We start from the raw sequence: 20,992 nt of genomic DNA on the forward strand, positions 1-20,992 counted from the left end.
GCTTTTTGGGAGTTGTTAAATAGCTGCTCCATTTATTTTCTCCAGGTTTATTGCCACGTTCAGTGGGGGAGACAGGGTACAGGGTAGGGCGTGCTTGCTTCCTCTCACCTGTAATTAATCTGAGGGGTTTTGTTTGTTTGTTTGTTTTTGCCTTGTCCGCAGTCTACAGGCATATTGTTAGACTGACGTGCTGAATTATGTAATCTTTAAATTTGAAGAATTAATGCTAATTGGAGATCACAAGATGAATTTAGGTATTGTAGTACCTAAATAGTATTTTCTATGTGTAAGCAATAATTGCTGTAAAAGAGAAACACATAAAACTACATTACGAGAATGTTTCAAATTGATCGGTTTCCTAAGAATTTATCTCTGGCTCTATGTTTTATTATTATCATGTGCTTTGAAACACTGTTTTGAATGTGTGCACACTTTTAGAACCAGCGACCCCACACTGCTCAGTCAGCTCGGTAAGATGCTTGTGTACCTAGCGAGGGTCCTGGGTGGAGGTTTCTGCTGGAGGCCAGGAGTGGGGCATGAAGAGGTGGAAAGGCAGAGCTGGGAGTGAGTGGTCTTCCAAGGGGGTGGAGCCATGGAAATAGACTATTGAGAGAACTGCCCGTACTGTGCAGAAAAAGAGAAGAGGAACAGAGGGCGGTGGGGAGGTGATGTCAGAACTTAGGTCTGAGAAGCAGAGGAGGAAAGCCTGAACGAGGGGTGTGCGGGCCGCCAAATGCCTGGAGGAAACAAGCTTCCAGAACATGCAGTCACCGTGGGGAGCAGTGTCGAGAATGAGGTTGGGGCAGTGCCATCCATGTGTTTGTTGTATGAAGGCCTTGGAGAGCTGTTTCAGTCAACTAGGAAGGAAACAGAGGCGCGAGGAAAAGAGGAATAATAGCAGGATATTATGTTATTTATTAATTTTAACTCTCTTTGATTTTAAATTCACAGACCGTGAGGACAGTGTCAAGGCATCTTTATTATCCATAACACTGCACTCTGCAAACATGCAGTTGCGATTCAGATACAGACAGCTGAGTGACAGCCCATTACCAGCAGTGCCTGCGCGCTTATGTGGTTCTGGACTAGCAGAGGTGGTTGGGCAAAGCTGGAGACGTGCCCTGTTGAAGAGCTTCTGCCCTTTGTAAACCCTAAAGGAAATTCCTTTGCTTTCCTATTTCATTTCTTCTTTACAGCCCACTCACTTCCAAAAGTGACTCTGAGGCAGGTAACATGTGGCTTAGAACAAAATACAATAGCACATCTTTAGGATGTGTTCCCTCAGACAACAGACTTTTTTTTCCCTTTTTTTTTTTTTTTTTTTTTTTTTTTTTTAAATTAAAGGGCTAAGAGGTATCTTGCTAACTGCTCTATTTTTGCTGGGTTTTGGAAGGGGGAGCAAAATCTGTTTGCCCAAGCTGCCCTATTCTCTATTCGTCTTGAATTACATTGGCTTATTTTTCGTTATTCCATGGTACAGTTTTAGGGGCGCAGAAGAAATACTCCACAAGTGTCTGCTTCCAGTGAGGAATTGCCGCATCTTCAACTGCAACGTGTGTATTTTTTCCCTTTTTCCAGGATCAGAATTCAAGCCGTCAATGAAATTGGAGCTGGACCGTTTAGTCAGTTCATTAGGGCAAAAACTCGGCCATTGCCACCCTTGCCTCCGAGGCTCGAATGTGCTGCCGCGGGGCCCCAGAGCCTGAAGCTGAAGTGGGGAGACAGTAACACCAAGACCCACACAGCCGCTCACATGGTGTACACACTGCAGTTGGAAGACAGAAACAAGAGGTGAGCTGGCGGGGCGGGTGAAGGGGGCGGTTCTGTCCGAATGAATCCTTGCTTGTTCACCTGTCCTCTAATAAAACACTCTTCCTCCCATTGAAAGGTTTCCTGTGTATTGGGGTCCTGCATCGTGGACCTCCATTCTCCATTTGGAATTTTCTTTTTTTTTTTTTTTTTTTCTAATTTTTTTTTAACGTTTATTTATTTTTGAGACAGAGAGAGACAGAACATGAGCAGGGGAGGAGCAGAGAGAGGGAGACACAGAATCCGAAACACGTTCCAGGCTCTGAGCTGTCAGCACAGAGCCTGAGGCGGGGCTCGAACTCACAGACAGTGAGATCATGACCTGAGCCGAAGTCGGACGCTTAACTGACTGAGCCACCCAGGGGCCCCTCCATTTGGGATTTTCTAAACTAACATTCTGAAGATCCTGATTTGCCTGCAAGTCATAATCTGTGTGTTTGTTTTTTTTTCTTTCATAGAGCCAGATAACGGAGAGAAATTATCTAAAAATAAAATTGTCATACGCAAGCCCATGCTATGTTATAGCGTTAGATCAGTCACAAGTGCAGAGGGAAATGAGACTTAGGAAGAGATGCTAGCTTTTTAAATATTCAGTAACCATCAGGACAATCATGTTTACCAATCCGAAATAGCTGTGGTGATGTACAGATGGGGATTGTATTCTGTAACTATGGGCAACGCAGTATCAGATTAGCCAGAGCAAACAGGAGATTCTTTATAAGACTCCATGCCCAGCAAAATACTCTTGGCCACAGAAATCAAAGCCAGCCTTTCACCTAGTATTTATTTAACCTAACTTCATTTCCTCTGAAAATGGCCCATCAGAAGGTGGGCCTCTGAACTGTATTAGGAATAATTCAGATGCAGAGTAAGAGGTAATGATGGCAGAATTGTTCTGTTACCAAAAGTCCAAATCAGAGAATCAGGTGAAGGAGGTGGGAGGTGACCATAAATCCAAGACACCCTGCTGGAACAGACCCGCGCTGCTATTTCCCTTTGGCCTATCTGCTAAACACAAAAACATTCCTGTCCTTTCCACTTTATGCATTATAGCTCCTGCTCCTTTACACAGGGAATTGGTTTAGTTAGCACAGAAACCGCTGTCCAGTCTTCACCCCCCACTCTACTCGAGAACTTTGATTCATTTCAGTGCAGTGGAGTCCTGTGTGGCAGGCATTTTATGAGATAGGCCTTCAGTGGAGACCAAGATCAAGGAAAAACAAGCCCCTGCCTCCAGACGAATAGTATCAACCCACAGATGGTCTCAGAACTTTAGTACCATTGGAGAAAAATGCTCTGGGACGTTGGAGGAGGCAGAGACCATCGGGTTGCAAAGACCAGGAATGGCTTTTTGAAACAGGTGATGTTTGAACTGGACTGAAGGACCTGTCAAAGCCAGTAATTTGACTACAGAAGAACAAAAATGATCATCTATTGGAAACTAGTCCTGGTGTAGAAAGCACAGAGAAAATGAGGCTGCTTTTGGTAGGTTCATTAGAGGTTAAATGCATCCTCACTCATGGACAAGATCATTCATCTTAACTGTGCTTTGTACCTTTGGATGCGTGTTTGTGCGTTCATTATTTTACTGGCAGGGGATTCCTCGACTAGAGAGGGCTGGCAAGAACACGAATTATGGACTAACAGAAACCCTGGTAAATATTTGAAGCTAGCATTTGGGGAAATTTGCAAACAAGCCTTTGTTTTTTCCTTGGGCTTTTGGCATCCTTTGATGATAGAATCTTCATTAGAGACTGTCTTCTAGTTGTACTGCTTCAGAAAAAGTGAAGTCCGGAAACATCGACGTTGGCAGCAGAATTGGGGGCTTCCTAACTCCTCATGCAGTTGCCTCTACTGTTACCTCCAGAAAGGTGGGGAGAGCGAAGGCTCTGCTCCAAACCAGCTGGGTGCATCCTGCAGCAGCCCTGCCCTTTGTGGGGCATCCGCCTTGGGCGCCTCCTATGGAGAACTGTACAGAGATGCTCAGAACAAAAGTTCCACGAACACCAATCTGAATGAGTATGAGACATTTTAATATGCCAGACAGAAAACAGTGTAGAATGTAGTAATCAATTTGTGCTATTTTGAAAAAGAAAAAAAAAAAGGAGGCCCAAAGTTAGCATTGTTAATCAATAAATGACTTGCCTAAATTTAAACGGCGATTTAAGAAAACCAACCATTAGGAACAGTATTTTTCTTAATTTTATGATCTGGAGTCCAAATTTATCTTTTTTAAATTAGATTTGTCAGTGCTCTCAGAAAGTTATTAAAGTGATGGGAGTATAGAGCATAATAAATTCTCATTCTATTTGTGGAATAATTTTCCTATGATTAAATAGGATGAAACTTGGCCTAATTTGAGTTTGAAGATGACCTTCCTCAGTGTCCTGAAACTGAGCTCTTGTGTCGATTGGCCCCTAAATCCAAGCCTTTATTTAACTTTGGATCTTGACTCATGAGGACTGGGGAGAAATCATCTGGCTAGGATACATTATAATTCTTGTGATTAGCGTGGTTTTTGTCAGTTCTGGTCTCCTTGTGGTTCTTTAGGACTTGGACCTGGCTTGTCCGTTTGAAAGTATCTTCTTTCAAGGACCAGCTTTTCCATTAAACTTGTTGCCAGAGTGAGTTCTAGTCGGGACTTCTGGGAAAAGTATACGTATTCCTTAGCGTATGCACTGATTTCATTAGCCACTAATGAGTTCTTATTATGGATGTGTCAAAAATATTGTGTGTCTTACTTGTGGCCAAGGTGAGAACCAGAGATAGACTTAATTGTGGTTTTAATTTACTTTACTCACCAGCCGTTGTGGGCACTGGAAAGGAGAGCTGGCTATGTGAGTCGGACAGTTGTCCTAGTCAGTATGAAAGTAATGTTACTCTTAAAACATTTTGCAATGGGGGCACCTGGGTGGCTCGGTCAGTTAAGTATCTGACTCTTGATTACAGCTCAGGACATGATCTCACAGTTCATGGGATCAAGCCCCACTCCAGGCTCTGCTCTGGAAGCACCGAATCTGCTTGGGATTCTCGCTCGCTCCCTCCCTCCCTCCCTCCCTCCCTCCCTCCCTCCCTCCCTCCCCCGCTCCTGCACACAGGTGCAGGATTGCACATGCTCTCTCAAAATTAATAAACAGTTAAAAAAATTTTTGCAACAGAAGCACAATGAAAATTAGTAACTCCATGCTTCGTAATTATAAAATTAAAGAGTTTGATTTGACTGCTAAACTATTGGTCTTTCTTTCTCTTCTCATCCATAAAATAGAGGCTAAACTAGAAGATTGAATGCAGAGTTCCTTCCCACCTTTTTCACCTTAAAGCACTGAATATTTGTATATCATTTGTGAGCTAGATCCATTACAAAAGGGTGTCTCAGCATGTTATCTCTTTTTTCTTCACATTCTAGTCTCTGCTTTTGACAAATAAGTAAATAATAAGAAAGATGCTAACTTTCTGTATTAGGGCAACCACTTAATGTCTCACACCCCTAAACCCCTAAGGTTTTACATCTACAATGTGCTGGTTTATTATATTTGTTTATATACCCCTCAATCAAAAAATCTGAAATGAGCCAGAGATATCTAAGTATAATGTTGAGCCAAAAATATATTTTCAAACGTCCTAAAGCACACTTCTATTTGTTGAACACCTACAAAGCACCAAGCACTGAGAGCTTTTATCTACAGTAGTCATTTTTTTTAATGTTTATTTTATTTTGAGAGAGAGTATGAGCAAGCAGGTGGGTTTGCAGAGAGAGAGGGGGGGTGGGGGAGAGAGAATCCCAAGCAGGCTTCCTGCTCAGTGCAGAGCTCGATGCAGGGCTTGATCTCACAACTGTGAGATTATGACCTGAGCCGAAACTGAGTCAGACGCTTAAACAACTGAGCCACCCAAGCGCCACCCTCTACATCATTTAGTTTTTTAATAAAAAATGAAATATTTTCTATGCTGATTGGATTTCTATCAAAGCCTTCCACCATCTAGATGCAAAAAAAATGGGTTTTGATAAGTTGATTTAACTCATGATTATTATGATTTTAAGCTTAAAATGAAATGAGCAGAGAATGCTTCTTAGAGATGGTAACAGGTTGAGTGAGTCATAAAGGGGTCCTGATCTTATAATCTCATGCAAAATAGCCTTCAGTTAGAGATGGGTGGTGCAGACTCAGGATTGGGTGGAAACCAAGGATACGACCTCCAAAGCACGGAAATGTGCCCTTGGTTTTTTCTCCAACTAAGTGTCTCTTTCTATTCTGGTTCTTTTACACATGGCTCTTTTTAAGTTTGGAGCTATTTCATGTAAATAGAAAGGATCCCAAAAGGGCATCTTGCCCAAGTCCTTGTCTCAAGGTAAGTCAACCTAGAATTCATCTGGGTCACCTGGACTTGCTACATTGAATATTCTTTTCCCCTTGAATGGCACATTTGTTTTCCATGTGTTCAAGCTTTTGACTCACAAGTCTCCCTTTCCAAGGGCACTGACTACATATTTATGCAGCAGCTTCAAAGCAGTGCTTTATATTTATAGGACTAAGTTTATCCCTAATAGTTAGATTATAATCACTCAATCACAGTTGTTGTTGTTGTTTTCTTGAATTACTATAATGTGCTAAGTCTTTTGAGGTATGTGGCTACCTGTAAGGAACTTATCTGCTGAGAAAATAAGTTAATGGGAAACAATGAGCAGACAGCACAAGAGATTTTATTTGATTTCAACAGAAAAGCACAAATTACATTAGTTTGGCCGTAGAGTGATGAAGTCTATTATGCTTAGCAAATCTGGCACAGAAGATCCGAATGTCTTTGGTTCCTGTGTATGCAAGAAAAATATACACCCAAAGTAAACATTTTCATAATGCTGCATTAACCTAATACAGGGATTAGAATAACAAGATCAGCTCATGCATTTTAAGATTGTAACGCTGTACTGATGATTTTGAAGATGCATCTGTCTGTGTTATTGAAATGAAACATTATGTTGCCCTAACAGAATTTGAGTTGATGCTGATTCTCGTCCTGACCCTTACGGGTCCATGTTCTTGATAATTGTACACAGCACCGAGGCGAGGGGAACTTAAGTTCCAGGAATGCATTTATGGCTACTCTGTTGTTCAGGTTTAGTCAGATGGCCAGTGTATTTTAAAGCCAATATATTTCCAGCAAAAGGGGTTGGGAGAGAGGGCTCTAATAGAGTGGATCATTACCAGTTGCTCTCCATTTAACTCAGCCCTTGTGCCCGTGACACTTTTCCTTACAGCAGGCAAAATTGGAGGGCTTTGTTAATGTGTTCATTATGACTGACTATTTATTGTTAGAGAGGGACAGAAAATAATCTACATAATGAATCCCTGAAAAAATACACATTAGGCAACTAATAAAAGTCTCCAGGGTATATGAGCACTACGGGAGAAGTGAACTTTCTTAATGTATGCCTATTACAGAACAAACCCCTGCTTCTGTTTCTCAGAGCATATTGCTGAATTAAATAGATGTAAGGCAACTAGCTCAGGGCCCACACAGACCCATGGTATTCATTTCCTTTGCTTCTCTGGAATTGTCCTGATACACATGATCACCCTTGTTGGATAAATGACACTTTTATTTATCTTCAGTCACCGGAAGGCAATTGTGGTTCTCCACGGGGGTGTCAAATCTCTTATTTGTAATCCCAGAGTTGTTACTGAGTTTCTAAATGGCTAGAGGCGTATCCCTTAACTTCTTTTTGCCTTAGTTTTTCCCTTTACAAATTGGAACTGATGATGCCTGTCTCCAGTCCCTGACTGACGGGGAAAAAACATTCTCCTGTCTCAAAAGAGCCTCAAAAATAAAAAGTACCGCTGGCTTAGTCAGTTTCAGGCTGAAATGTCAGTTATGGGGAGAGGTAAGTGACCGTAAATGAACCATTGGAGATCTTAATGGCACTGTAAGTAAAAAATTGATTACGGGTTTGTTGTTGTGTTTTTTGTTTTTTTTTTTTTCTATTTGAAAATAGAATTTTTGTCTACTTGAAACATAAATAAATAGAATGGAGTTGGGTAGCATTTTTCTCAGTATTTTTTCCTAAATCAGATCAGATTGAGACAAGCCCATTAAAATAGAAGTAGACAAACAGACATCTGGAAGACTCTGCAAAGAGTATCCTTGAAGATAAGATTCCCTGCAAAGAAAGTAGAAAAATGGGATGTTTCAGGGTTCTCAGGTGGTCTTCATCCTGAGACCCTTTATTTGAAAGTAAATAAATCTCCTTTTTAATATATCAATAACGAAGTACAGTGTGAACAACAAAAATTGAAAAAAAAAAGCATTTTCTTTTATTCTACGTGGAGTCTCATCAGTAGCTGTATGGACGTGTTATTTCTTCGAAAAGGAGCATAAAACGAAACCTAACTAAAAAGTGTTGCAGCTGGAGCACTCACAAGCGGATAGGCACATATGCAGCTGAGAACGTGCAGGGAGGAAAGCAACTGCTTGCACGTTGGTCTTTCGGAACTCCTTGACACTTGGGTGCTTCGTCTGCAAATGGAGACGCTCACCAGCATCAAAACCGGTTTAGGAAATGCACCTTCCCTGCCTCAGATGTCCCCACATGATGCCATCTGCTTCCATCTGCTCCTGCGTAGGCATAACAGGACTCGGTGTTCTTGGTAGAATGAGGACACATACTATCCATTCCTGTTTTGAACATTCTCCATTCCCAAACATGGCTTCAGTAACGTAGGAGATTCTCTCTCACAGACGCACATACATAGTCCATGCAGCCCTGGGAAATTAAGAAAGAATGAAGGCAATGACATGTCATTGTTAAGGAAAATAGCTGTCCTGAGCTTATTAACAGCTGTTGATTTGTGCTATTGTAGGACAGATTTCAAAATGTGCAGCCTTTAATAGACTAAGTCCATTTTAGGTCAGCAGAGTAGATCATTTTGAGGAGTTAATATTAATGAGCTGCTGTTAGCCTGTAATGGACCTTGGGATTATAAGGTAGCAGCAACAGATAGTAAACACAAAATCCTTAGTGTCATCTCATTTTGTACTGCAAATTTAAGTTATGAGCTGTCCAGGGCATTTTGGGATTTTTTTTGGGGGGGGGGGGTGTACAAAACTTTTAAGGAAATTGAGTTTAAAATTAAATTCTTTATATATCATCATTTTACTCTAAAATGATTTAAAATAAATATTCAAAGATGTAACATGTCTGAATTTCTTCCCTCAGTAGCCCGTCAGTGTAAAAAAGTCATCTTTCACAATGTGTTGAAGCCTAGAATACTGAGGTTAAAAGGACAGCCTTCCCCTAGAACTTCTTGAAAACGTCAAGAATCTGCTGTTTTGCCTTCCTAGTGTATAATTAATAAGAAATCATAGAATTTACTTGTTCCCCTCATTTGGATCTCCTAAAAATCCCTGCCAGGTGAACAAGACATTATTATCCCAAATGTCTGGGAACTCAGCCTGGAGAGTTATCAACTTGTCCAAGTTCATAGCGAAGGCAACAGACTATGCACTGTGGCCAAGGTCTTTGTACGTCTTTGTACCAACCCTGGAGTACTCTGATAGGCCAGCAGAATAAGCAGAATCATTTTGTATTCACAGATATGTAAAACATTTTCATAAATCAGAGTTAAATTGGCAACATTAAAACCCATGTGTGCTTGTTACCACAGAAGTGTTTAGTTTCAAGACATTACAGTCCACGCCGAAGCAAGTTAGAGGCAGAGCCGTAAAGAATCCATTTCCACTGTAAACTTTCAGTGACCCACCCAACCTTCTGCCTTGTTTATGTTTCCCTTTCCAAGTAAATATTTTTAGTACAAGAGAGCATTTCTTCCCATTTTTTCCTTCCTCTAAGTAAAAATGCCCAAATTCCCATTAATAGGCAGCACTGATAGGCCCCACTGCCCCTGTCTTCATCTGTTGTCAGCGGCAGTTCTCGGCCTGGGTTCACCAGGACGGGATGGATGGTATTCATATGCGCAGCTTTCTCTCTGGTCCAGGAAAGCCTAAGGGAGTATAAGTAAAGAATGCCATTCTGGGGACATCCTTCAGGCTTCTCCAATGTTGAGAAACAAGGTACATCATTCATAAACCTTGGCATTTTGTGATTAGTAACATTAGTATTAGTATTAGCACAGGTGCTATGCATTTCATATTGAGTTCTCCCCGCATTATGCCATTTGATTCTCTCACAACAACCTCTGGGGCGGGGGCACTGTAATCATATTCATTTTACAGAGAAGGGAATAGCTTACCTGGCTTATAGAGTCCATGATCAATCACCAGGCTCTTGAACCTAAACTCAACCTCAAGTCTGCGGACTGCAAAGAGTGTTACTACCCCTTGTCTCTTCAGCTCCTGAGCCAGTGGGGCAGCTGCATGGGTGTTTCCATACCTGTTCTCTTACTTGCTCTTCACAGGAGTCTGGGGTCATTCGGTTGATGCCACCAAAAGCACATGGCCATGGGCAGCAGGGATTGAGCACAGAGTAGAAGACCCCTCAGAGGCAATGCCAGTATAGGCCCACAGTGCCAAGATGACTTTTAAGGAGCTATGATTCCACAGGGGTCCTTGTGGCTACATATGCTTCAGCCTGAACTGATACTAAAACTACTCAGTGATTTTATTGAGCATGTACTATGTTCCAGGAACCATGCCACCTGTTATACATGTTTCATTGCACTGCTGTAGCATTGGAACGTTCACGTAATAACAATAACAGTGTGAACATTTCAAGTAGATTAACTTACGTGGTGGGAGAGCTATGTGTCTAACATAGGCCACAGCAGATGCAGCAGAACATCACAAATTCATATGGACCTATTCCTGCTGGGACATGAGCCAGTGATGGCCGCAGTAACCTGGAGAGAGCCCTGTGTGGCAGGAGTTGAGAGACCTGCTGTCCTCAGGGCACTTTAGCCTGACTTGGACACCGTGTGTTGAACTCTTACCAGGTACTGGATTCCATGCTGAGCTTTGTACCCACATTTCTGCATTTGACACTTAAAACAACCTAAGAGGCAGATACTGTCCCTGTTTTGCAGATGGAAGAACTGATGCTTAGCAGGGGCGCGTGGTGGGGCAGTAAGGGGCAGAGCTGAGGTTTGCATCCGGTCTTCCTGGGTCCAAGTCCCTGTGCTCCACCACTGCCCACCAACAGGAGGGGGAGAGGGGGACGACTCGGGGAGAAGCCCAGAGTGGTCCAGTTTCTACTGGCAGCCTAGACCAGGAGAGTGGCCCAGGGCACAGCAGACTCTCCACATAGTGCATCGCTGATTGCCCGGGCCACACTCTCACCTTTGGAAATCAAAGGATTGGGGCCTTGGTGAGAGGTTTTTTTGACCATCTTTTGATGATGTAGGCACCCCAGCTGCTCCAGATCTTCCCCATTCACGGTTGATTTTTCTCCCATTCCAGGGATATCCCTTTCCCCAGGCTCGGGCAGTGTACACTAAAATAGTATGGATCAGGGCCACCAAGACAGCAGGATTCCCGTTGGCCTCTAATGGTGACTCTTTTCCCAGGCCCTATGGTACATGAGCCCAAACACTGACGCTGGACTGCCTAAATATAAGAGGGAGGGAGAAGGATCAGAAAAGCTGAAGGGCTACTCTCCTCCTCTTTTCATGGCAAAGACATGCTCTAAGTGCTGAATCCTTGGTTGCAGTGAAATATGTAGCCTTCAGTCATTGTGTCTTAAGACCCATCGCGTATATTCCATTCTATCACCAAAGGCCTCTGGCTGACTTATTAATGAATTTTAAAATGAGGGTGGATTAAAAAAAAGATTGAGGAAAGAAAAAATTGACTTGGTCTTTGTAAAACAAGTTTTTGATGAATACTTTTAATCTCTCCCCGGGTGATTCTGGCCACAGGGCGTTAACCTACGGAGCCTCCTAGAGAGGCCACCGTGCAACTGGCATAAATCACTGGCTCCAAAGGAAGAAGATTCTTTCCTCTCCCACCTCTTGGAATGATGGAAAATAATGACAGAATTGCGGTAAAAGAGGGACTCCATTCTTTTTGTGTTGGCTTGTGTGCTTATTTTGTCTTGGCTGGCCTTTCTTTGAAACAGAAGCTACCATCGGCATATACAGAAAGAAATTCAGGATCAGTGGCATTTATTTAAGACCTACTCTGTGTAGGGACTGGGGCTGTCAAACTGAATCCCACCCAGATTGGGAAAGACGTTATTCTTGCCCGCCCCCCCCCCCTCACGAGGGGTCCGGGGCACAGAAGGTGAGCAGCCTCACTGACCGAGCCCCAAAGCAGATGCCTGGTTTGCAGCCTCTCTCAACACACAGCCAACTTCCTACCCAGGAGAAAAGAGAACAACCTCTGTATTAGACCTGAGTGATATAGATGGTCTCTCAGAAGGAAGAGTGGCCTTTCTTGGTTAAAAGTTCCTAGCATTATAAAATAATCGTGACTGACACCTACTGAGTGGTTAGTACAGCTCAGGACTGGTCTAAACACTTTGGTTAACCCATTTACACCTGACACCAGTCCTCTGAGGAAGGTTCTAGCATTACCCTTGTTGCACAGAGGAAAACACTGAGGCACCAAGAGGCCAAATAAGTTGCCGGTGGCTCCTAGTCTGCAGGACCTGTTCTGTTTGTGGAACCCACATCGACCAAGAGCATACCAGACGCCCAGGTGGGTGGAGAAGCAGCATACAACCAGTGTTACCTCTGAAAGTCTTCCACATCAAAACTCTCGAAACCCTTGGGATTAGACTCAAAGTGCTAAATTGGCTGTTAACATAAGGTCCTAGTTCCAGAAACCTCAAATGGAGAGCTGAGATTTTGTGAAGGATTTTTGGGTTTTGACTGACAAACTTACTTCCGTGTAGCATTGAACTATAATTTTTTTTTTTTTTTTTTTTTTTTTTTTTTTTTTTTTACTGAGGCATGTACTAAATTTCTTTGTTAAAAGTAAAGTAACATGGAATTAGGACTATGTGTAAATGCGTCCCATATTATGAACAGCATTAATTAGTGCCCAGTCTGTCTCCTCCCTTCACCCCACTCTCTCACACTTGCACTGTTTCTTCAAGAAGAAGGAAGGTACGGGAAACCTTTAAAGTGAGAAACGTATGAATTTTTAGACAGTTTGCAGACTTGCTGTCTCTGTTAATGGCTCCCTGTGGCTCTCAGTCACCATCAGAATGAGCCATGTGGGGAGAAGTCCTCAGGAGGGAGTGGCCCAGCTGTCTTATTTCATTGCTCAGCTCCTTCTGACTTGGACCTGTGTGTCCACCTTAGGACACAGGCCCCAAGAGGACAAGTCACCTCTTTTTCTCTAAGTGCGCTAATTATGTGACCTAGGAATTAGCCCCATATTAGCCCCATCCATTTTCATTGATCCCCATACACATTTTGAGAACAAAATTTCCCCCAGAATTTCTTCCCATGCCTTTTCTAAGGGGAGGGAAGCCAGACAAAGCAGGGCAGCAAGCAAGTTGTGATTTATTGCTGCCAAAATAGAGAGCTAAATCAAAGGACCAAACACATGCTTATTCTAGAAAAGGCTGGAGGGAGAAAGAACTACCCCTTTCCCTCCTGCACCTGCCTAAGTGCACCCTCACTGAATGCAAGGGGAGTAAACTTAAACCTGAAATCCTCTGGGTGAAAGCCTCCTTTAGAACCTTCAGAGTCACTCTGGCTTTTTTCTAAAAGCAAAGCAAATGCAGCCTTTCGTTTTTCTAAGTAACATTTATCCCCAGACTCAAACCAATGCTCTAACGGTGAAATTGTAGATTTCATTGCTAGCACCTGTTTCCACGGTGGCTTCTATAAATTGGGATGCAATGTAAAAAAATTAAAATGCAGTAAAAGGACAAAACAGTAAATGAAAGAGGAAAAAAAAAAACAGTCCCGAAGCAGATTTTGATGTATTTGAAAATTGATGTGTATGCTCTTAGCCCAATTTAGATTACACTATCAAATTAGAGCCGTGAATCTGCTTCAGTACCTTCCTCTGGGACTGTGAGTGCTACTGCCCAGATAGATGTATTGACCTTATTTTCAAAGGGAAACAGTCTCCTTAGATCAGGGCATGGCAGGGAAGCCGTACTGTTGGTAGTGAACCTCTCCAAATTCTTTTAAAAACCAGGTCTTAGTGCAAGTTTGTAATGGAAGTATAACACTTTTTACTCCTTAAACCATGACTTCCATTTTGTGGTATAACTCAGGGCAATTACTCTGGTTAGAGATTCGGGCCCAGGTGAGGCTGAGTTAATGAATAGCTGTTTGCCTCTAGCATTAGCAAGGGTATCTTCATTAAGGTGGTAATGTGTCAAGAGTACTAAATAGGTTGCCATGGTATTTGTGGGTTTCAGCATGGACTCTGGCTTTCCCTGAAATTGAAAATGTTCAGCCCTCAGTAAAAGGTGCTTCCTTACACAGTAAAGCAGAAGGAACATTAAATAGTGAAATGACTAGGGCTCAGGAACTCAATTGTAAAGGCTGATGAATGCGTGGGTGTTTTAAAATAAGGATGGACTCTGACAGGTTTTCTGAAAAAGTAGTTTAAGCTCTAGAACTATCCACAGGGACTGTTCTCTGGCACAGGGAAAGGCTGACCACATACACAGGACCAACTAGCCCACAGGATTAGGTCTTACTCGTCTTTGAATCCACAGAGTGGCACACAGCAGATGTTCAAGAAATGTTTGCTAAATGAATTCATAAATTCTGCCTTCCCCTTGAGCTAAATGGGCCTAAGAGTCGAGACATTTTAAATTGTGATTCTATCTGACCGACTTCCAACGGTATCTGAAGACAGCAGATTGTCCTCAGATGCTGTGTCGAACCACTGGAAACTGGGAGAACCGTGGGCCTGTGTAGCAACAAGGTTGTGTGTTGGGTTAACTCATGTAGTGGTTCCCAAAATGTTCCTGGAACAGCAGGCTTCAAAACTGTAATCTACAGAAATTCTGGGTCATTTGGGGGAAGTTATTTCCAAATTTTTACATTTAATTAATAAAAAGACAAATGACAATAGTATGTAGTAGTTCTAGGTAATCCCATTTCATTGTAAAAATACAAATGTTTCAAGACCCTGGGAGAAAAACACTTGAAAATGTAAGGGCTTATTTTTTTAATTTTTTTTTTTTTAACATTTATTTTTGAGAGAGAGAAGGAGACACAGAATCCAAAGCAGGTTCCATACTCTGAGCTGTCAGCACAGAGCCTGATGCGGGGCTCAAACACATGAACCATCAGATCATGACCTGAACTGAAGTCGGACACTTAACCGACTGAGCCACCCAGGCACCCCAAAGGCCTTTTTTTTTTTTTTATCTTCATGCCTTCTATGTTTATGTCTCGTAGAAATAATGATTAGCAAAGTACAAAATTATCCTCGTTCAGATAGGAGAAGGCTCCAGAAGCTACCAGTTTAAACTGTCCAGTTCACCTGGGCTGTTTTTCTGTTATTTTGATTAACCTGATAGATGATTCTGAGCCAAGTATTTTTGTTTTCTCCTTTTAAACTGTTTTCTGAAAGCTCTGTAATCGTAAATGTCTTCTTACTAGTTTGGGAAAGGGGCTTTGAAAGCTGTTGCAAAGATAAAGGTTAAAATTTAAGGAATTTTCTAGCCAAAACTCACTTATCTGGAAAACATGGGTAAAGAGGACATCGTATTTCTCAGGTGCCCAGTTAACATGAACTTCATCGCCTCTATAGGATAGAGTAGAAGGTAAGTTAACAGTGACGATTTCTTGTCACTAATAAAAGTTCAGATGGCTAATGGTCTCTGCTCCTTCCTCTAGGTTTATTTCCATCTACAGAGGACCCAGCCACACCTATAAGGTCCAGAGACTGACGGAATTCACATGCTACTCCTTCAGAATCCAGGCGGCAAGCGAGGCTGGGGAAGGGCCCTTCTCAGAAACCTACACTTTCAGCACAACCAAGAGCGTCCCCCCCACCATCAAAGGTCTGTAGGCCATGAGTTTCTGGCAGGCTCTTCTATGAGAGTAAGGAAATGTTGGACCTGGAGTAGGAGGCTCTGTTCTGACCTAAAATGTACTCTCTTAATATTTCTAGTATCAACAACATAGAATCAAAACAACTTTTGAAAGAGAAGGCTGAGGAATGGGTTCTCTGAGGAATTGCTAAGGCCTTTCCTCAGGTCTGTATAAATGTTTACTGCAAATAATGTAGTGGCCTCATCCCTGCAGAGGATGGGACAGAGAAAAGGAACACACCCCAGTGGCACACTTGGGGTTAGAAATGAGGGTGGACGCCGGTGTGGGTAGCACTTGTGACCATTTACCACAGAGGGTTTGACAGTCTCCCTTCCCAGAGACTGGCAGGAGGAGGAGAGGTTGGCCTCCGTCTTCAGATGGCTGTGGTGCCTGGAGACTAGAGACTGACCCAGGCAATTCATCAGCCTGTCCCCCCCGCCACTGTGGAGAGGTCCTTTGGAAGGGTGTTCTCACCAACTTGAGCATTTGTCTTGAGGTTTGCCAGTGACTAGTTTACTCTGTCCCTTCATGGGCACGGAGAGTGAGCAAAAGCCACTCTGCCCAGGCTCTCCCTCCATGGGGTGTAGTGAGCGCTCGACTCCCATTTCCAGCCACGGAGTTCTGCCTTGTGCCCAGCTGACTTGCAAGATGACAGGGCAGACGACGTCTGGCTCAGCCCTCCCACCGGGCCGCTCACGGCCTCCTCAGCCTTGCCCTTCATTCGCCAATAGGGTGATTCTTATGGAGGTCCCTGCTGCCCAGGATGACCTGAGGCTGCCGGACAGACAGGCAGCTTACCTGAACCAGGTTTTACACGGGTAAAGTGAGTCGCTATATCGTTTAGGTGGCTAGGGGGATGAGCACGACCTGTGCAAAAAGGTCCTTCATATGTGTGGCCCCGGGAGCAAGGCCATTGGATTCACTGCTTCCACATGGAGGAGCTATGTCGGCTACCACCAGGGTAGGGTCCGTTTCTGAGGATAAGAGACCTCAGGGCCTGGGTCAAGGCCTGGCTTGGATTCTGTGAAGGTTTCCTGTAGCTCTTTCAAGGGTACTTTATGGTAGCTACCTTCTCCCTGGCTTCCCTGCTCCTCAGCAGTCCAGAAGTTCTTTGGCAGTGGCTTTTTCACGTGACTAAGAAACTACTATAAATGGATGCAAGGCCTTGCTGGGTCACGTGGGTAGTAAATGCCCCAGCCCCTTGGTGGCATTTTGCCTGTCAGCTGTAACAGAAGAGATTCCTGAACACACTGGGTTTAATAGATTTGTTGTGACGAGGAACATTTACCAACCTTTACCAACTAGCAAATGGCCCGGGTCTTTTTTTTTTTTTTTTTTTAATTTTCTTTTTTTTTAAGGTTTATTCATTTTTGAGAAACCGAGTGTGAGCGGGGGAGGAGCAGAGAGAAAGGGAGACACAGAATCCGAAACAGGCTCCAGGCTCCGAGCTGTCAGCACAGAGCCCGATGTGGGGCTCGAACTCACTGACCATGAGATCATGACCTGAGCTGAAGTCAGCCGCTTAACCGACTGAGCCACCCAGGTGCCCTGTCAGGGGTCTTTCTGCCACTAATTTTGCCTCTCAACATGTTTGTTGGTGGAGATTCATTTTGTGGACAATGGAATACTAAATTGATAGCACTTGAATTTCATGGTACATTTTCTACAGAAGGACAGGCTCCTCACACTGCCGCATGGTCAGATCTTCTTCCTCTTCCTCTTCAGTTCAGGAAATTGTTACCTTAGCTGGAGAACTATTTGGTCCTCCAAATATAATCTATCTATCTATCTATATATATAGATATCTATATATCTATATCTATATCTATATATATAGATAGATATATAGATAGCTATAATATAATAAGCTGGAGAGCCTTATTTTTTCCATAAATTAATTAGGGTTTTAGCCAATTAATTGCAACTCATTTTTGAGAAAGCCTTTATTTTTCCGAAATAGTACTATACAGATGCAAATAGAAACAGCTACCTCTAAAGAATTAATTTCATGTAATTACAAATTAAAGAATAAGGGGGTTCAGAGAGGAGTTATGTGTTCTAGTTATAACGTAGAAAAATATCAGATATTGAATTAAGCTGTAGAGAGATAGCATAGGCTATGAGAAAATATTTTAAAATTCTGTAACATTTTACATGCTTTACTGCAAACTAATGTAATTTTCCTTTAAGCCAGAATTAGGAGTCCAGTAGGTGAAAAATGTACTAAAAAATATATACAAATATGAGATAACTTGACTTTTACAGGCTTTCTCACAATGCTGACCATTCTCTGGGACTTAAGCTCACATGTCACCCGCTCCTCAAACCTTACCCCTGGAACTCGCTCACATTTTATTTCTCTTTGTATTTGTCTCAAACCTTGCTCTCCCCTTCCCTCAACTAGGTCTTAATTCCCTAGAAAGCAAGGTTTATAGTCCATGTTTTGAATTCTCCAAAGTACCCAGCTCAGGGCCTAATCCTACAACGTGTTCAATAGCTATTTGAAAAAGAACAAAAATGCGGGGCGCCTGGGTGGCTCAGTCGGTTAAGTGGCCAACTTCGGCTCAGGTCATGATCTCACGGTCCGTGAGTTCGAGCCCCGCGTCGGGCTTTGTGCTGACAGCTCAGAGCCTGGAGCCCGTTTCAGATTCTGTGTCTCCTTCTCTCTCTGACCCTCCCCTGCTCATGCTCTGTCTCTCTCTGTCTCAAAAATAAATAAACGTTAAAAAAAAAAATTAAAAAAAAAAAAGAAAGGAAAAGAACAAAAATGCAATCCAGGCTAAGCCGTTTTTTTTTTTTTTAACGTGTTCTATTTTTTACTTTTTTTAATTTACATCCAAATTAGCATATAGTGCAACAGTGATTTCAGGAGTAGATTCCTTAGTGCCCCTTAGCCATTTAGCCCATCCCCCCTCCCACAACCCCTCCAGTAACCCTCTGTTTGTTCTCCATATTTATGAATCTCTTCTGTTTTGTCCCCCCCCCCGTTTTTATATTATTTTTGTTTCCCTTCCTTATGTTCATCTGTTTTGTCTCTTAAAGTCCTCATATGAGTGAAGTCATATGATTTTTGTCTTTGTCTGACTAATTTCACTTTGCGTAATACCCTCCAGCCCCATCCACGTAGTTGCAAATGGAGGCTGAGCAGTTTTTAATAGGATAATAAGCAAAGGAGTTTTCATCAATGGCTTGCTAGTCATGGAGGATCTTTTCTTTATAAAGGGCTCCCCGCAGGTCTTGTAGGAGGTTGGGCCAATAAACCCCCCTCTCAGAGCGGACACTAAGCACTCTCCTGCTCCAGTATTACCAAAATGTTGACTGTTACTGTGATTTTGGATTTTGAGCTTGGATCTGTGGATCTGTATTTCAGCACCTCGAGTCACACAGTTGGAAGGAAATTCATGTGAAATTTTATGGGAGACGGTACCACCGATGAAAGGTGACCCTGTCAACTACATTCTGCAGGTATTGGTTGGAAGAGAATCTGAGTACAAACAGGTAAGAACCGGCGTGCTTGACATGTGTGCAGCTTCTCAGTCTAAGCCTCTACCTCTAGCCTTGAAAGATTCAGTGACTGGTGAGCCAGGGTTTTCTTACAGCCAATCATAGAAACTGCCTAGTGTATACCCATTTATATAAGCCCTAGTTTCCATTTTGTCTGTGGAGGCATTGAATTTTCAGTTCTCAAGCATGACCTTACAAAGAATATTAAATTCTGTATTTGTATTTGATATCGGCAGTGATGTTTACAAATGTCAAAATCGGTATGCAATGAAAACCCAAGTGCCAATGGCTTTACTACAGAGGGAGAGTAGTTTCAACCTAACTGCTGAAGCCTGTGTCCTGTCTGCCTTTTTTTATAGAAGTTAGAAGGATAAAGTACATGACTTAGCAGCTCTTGAGGCCTGTGATTCAGCAACTCGAGGTCACTGTTTGTCACCCTTAAATGTGCAATCACCTAGGAATCTGTTAAAATGCAAATTCTGATTCACTAGTCGGGGGGGGGGGGGGAGGGTTCCAGCTCCCACGTGATGCTGGTCCATGAACCATAACTTGAGTTAGCAAGGCTTATACAGATCACCTGATAAACCCATGCAAGAGAGAATGTAATTGGAATATAACCGATCCTTTGTTCTTTCACAACTGTACAATGTCAGTCACTGGTACTGATACCACCAGCAGATACTGATGATTCAGATCATCCATAGATGATTCAGATACTCCATCGGTTTCCGTAATGTTTCCAGGAACTTAATAACTGTTTTGTGAAATCAGGATATGATCCCATTACTCTGAGGAGAGGTGAAGCCCATTCCTTCCCAGAGCTTTTTTTTTTTTTTTTAATTTTTTTTTTTTCAACGTTTATTTATTTTTGGGACAGAGAGAGACAGAGCATGAACGGGGGAGGGGCAGAGAGAGAGGGAGACACAGAATCGGAAACAGGCTCCAGGCTCTGAGCCATCAGCCCAGAGCCCGACGCGGGGCTCGAACTCACGGACTGCGAGATCGTGACCTGGCCGAAGTCGGACGCTTAACCGACTGCGCCACCCAGGCGCCCCCTTCCCAGAGCTTTTAATGCAGGCATGCGTGTATATCAAACTTAGAAACTTGAAGATAAATGTCACCTGTCTTCTAAAACATTGGCCTAATTGTAAGACCCCTCTGTTCAGTTCTTGAGGCTCCAGATACACAAAGCAAGTAGAAAGTAATTTGATTCAGAGCTTTTGCTAAATTACTGGCTAATATTCCTTATACAATAATGAAGAATACTTGCAAGTGTGTAAGATGATCAGAGAAAATTTTGGTGCACTTCATGTACTTTGTTAATATGAAGAATCAGATAAAAGGATGAGCCCCATTTTGCAAAAAACTATGACATTTACTAGTAAGTATGGATTAACCTCAGTGGATGATATAATTAAGGTTTCCATTATTCCTCTTTAAGAGCAAAACACTAGAAAACAGAGAGGAAAACACTGTTGTATCATTTCACTTTCCAATCTCATTCTTTACAGCATATCCCATTTCAGACTAAATAATTTTCTGTGTTTGTTTGAGCTCACCAGATAGATAGGATTGGTTGCAGGGTCTCAGCTCAGATAGAGGGCAGAGGGCTTTTCCCTCTTAACTGCAGTCATCTTAACTCCAGCAGCACTGTCCTGTTCCATAGCAGTGAAAGATGAAATGATACCGAATTTCACAGCGTATCATTTAACACT

General features: G+C 42.6%; 1 protein-coding gene across 2 annotated transcripts in view; it reads left to right on the top strand.

Annotated features, from left to right (window-relative positions):
- Positions 1-20,992, top strand: part of FNDC3B (fibronectin type III domain containing 3B) — a 365,061-nt gene that overhangs the window by 330,937 nt on the left and 13,132 nt on the right. For both annotated transcript variants that reach the window (XM_030328930.1, XM_030328931.1), the window contains exons 23-25: positions 1,579-1,791; positions 15,576-15,742; positions 19,144-19,271. In XM_030328930.1, coding sequence (XP_030184790.1) covers positions 1,579-1,791; positions 15,576-15,742; positions 19,144-19,271 — 508 coding nt within the window. The remainder of the gene's footprint in view (positions 1-1,578; positions 1,792-15,575; positions 15,743-19,143; positions 19,272-20,992) is intronic.

Source organism: Lynx canadensis, chromosome C2, assembly GCF_007474595.2.
Source record: "Lynx canadensis isolate LIC74 chromosome C2, mLynCan4.pri.v2, whole genome shotgun sequence".
In the NCBI taxonomy this organism is placed as follows: Eukaryota; Metazoa; Chordata; class Mammalia; order Carnivora; family Felidae; genus Lynx; species Lynx canadensis.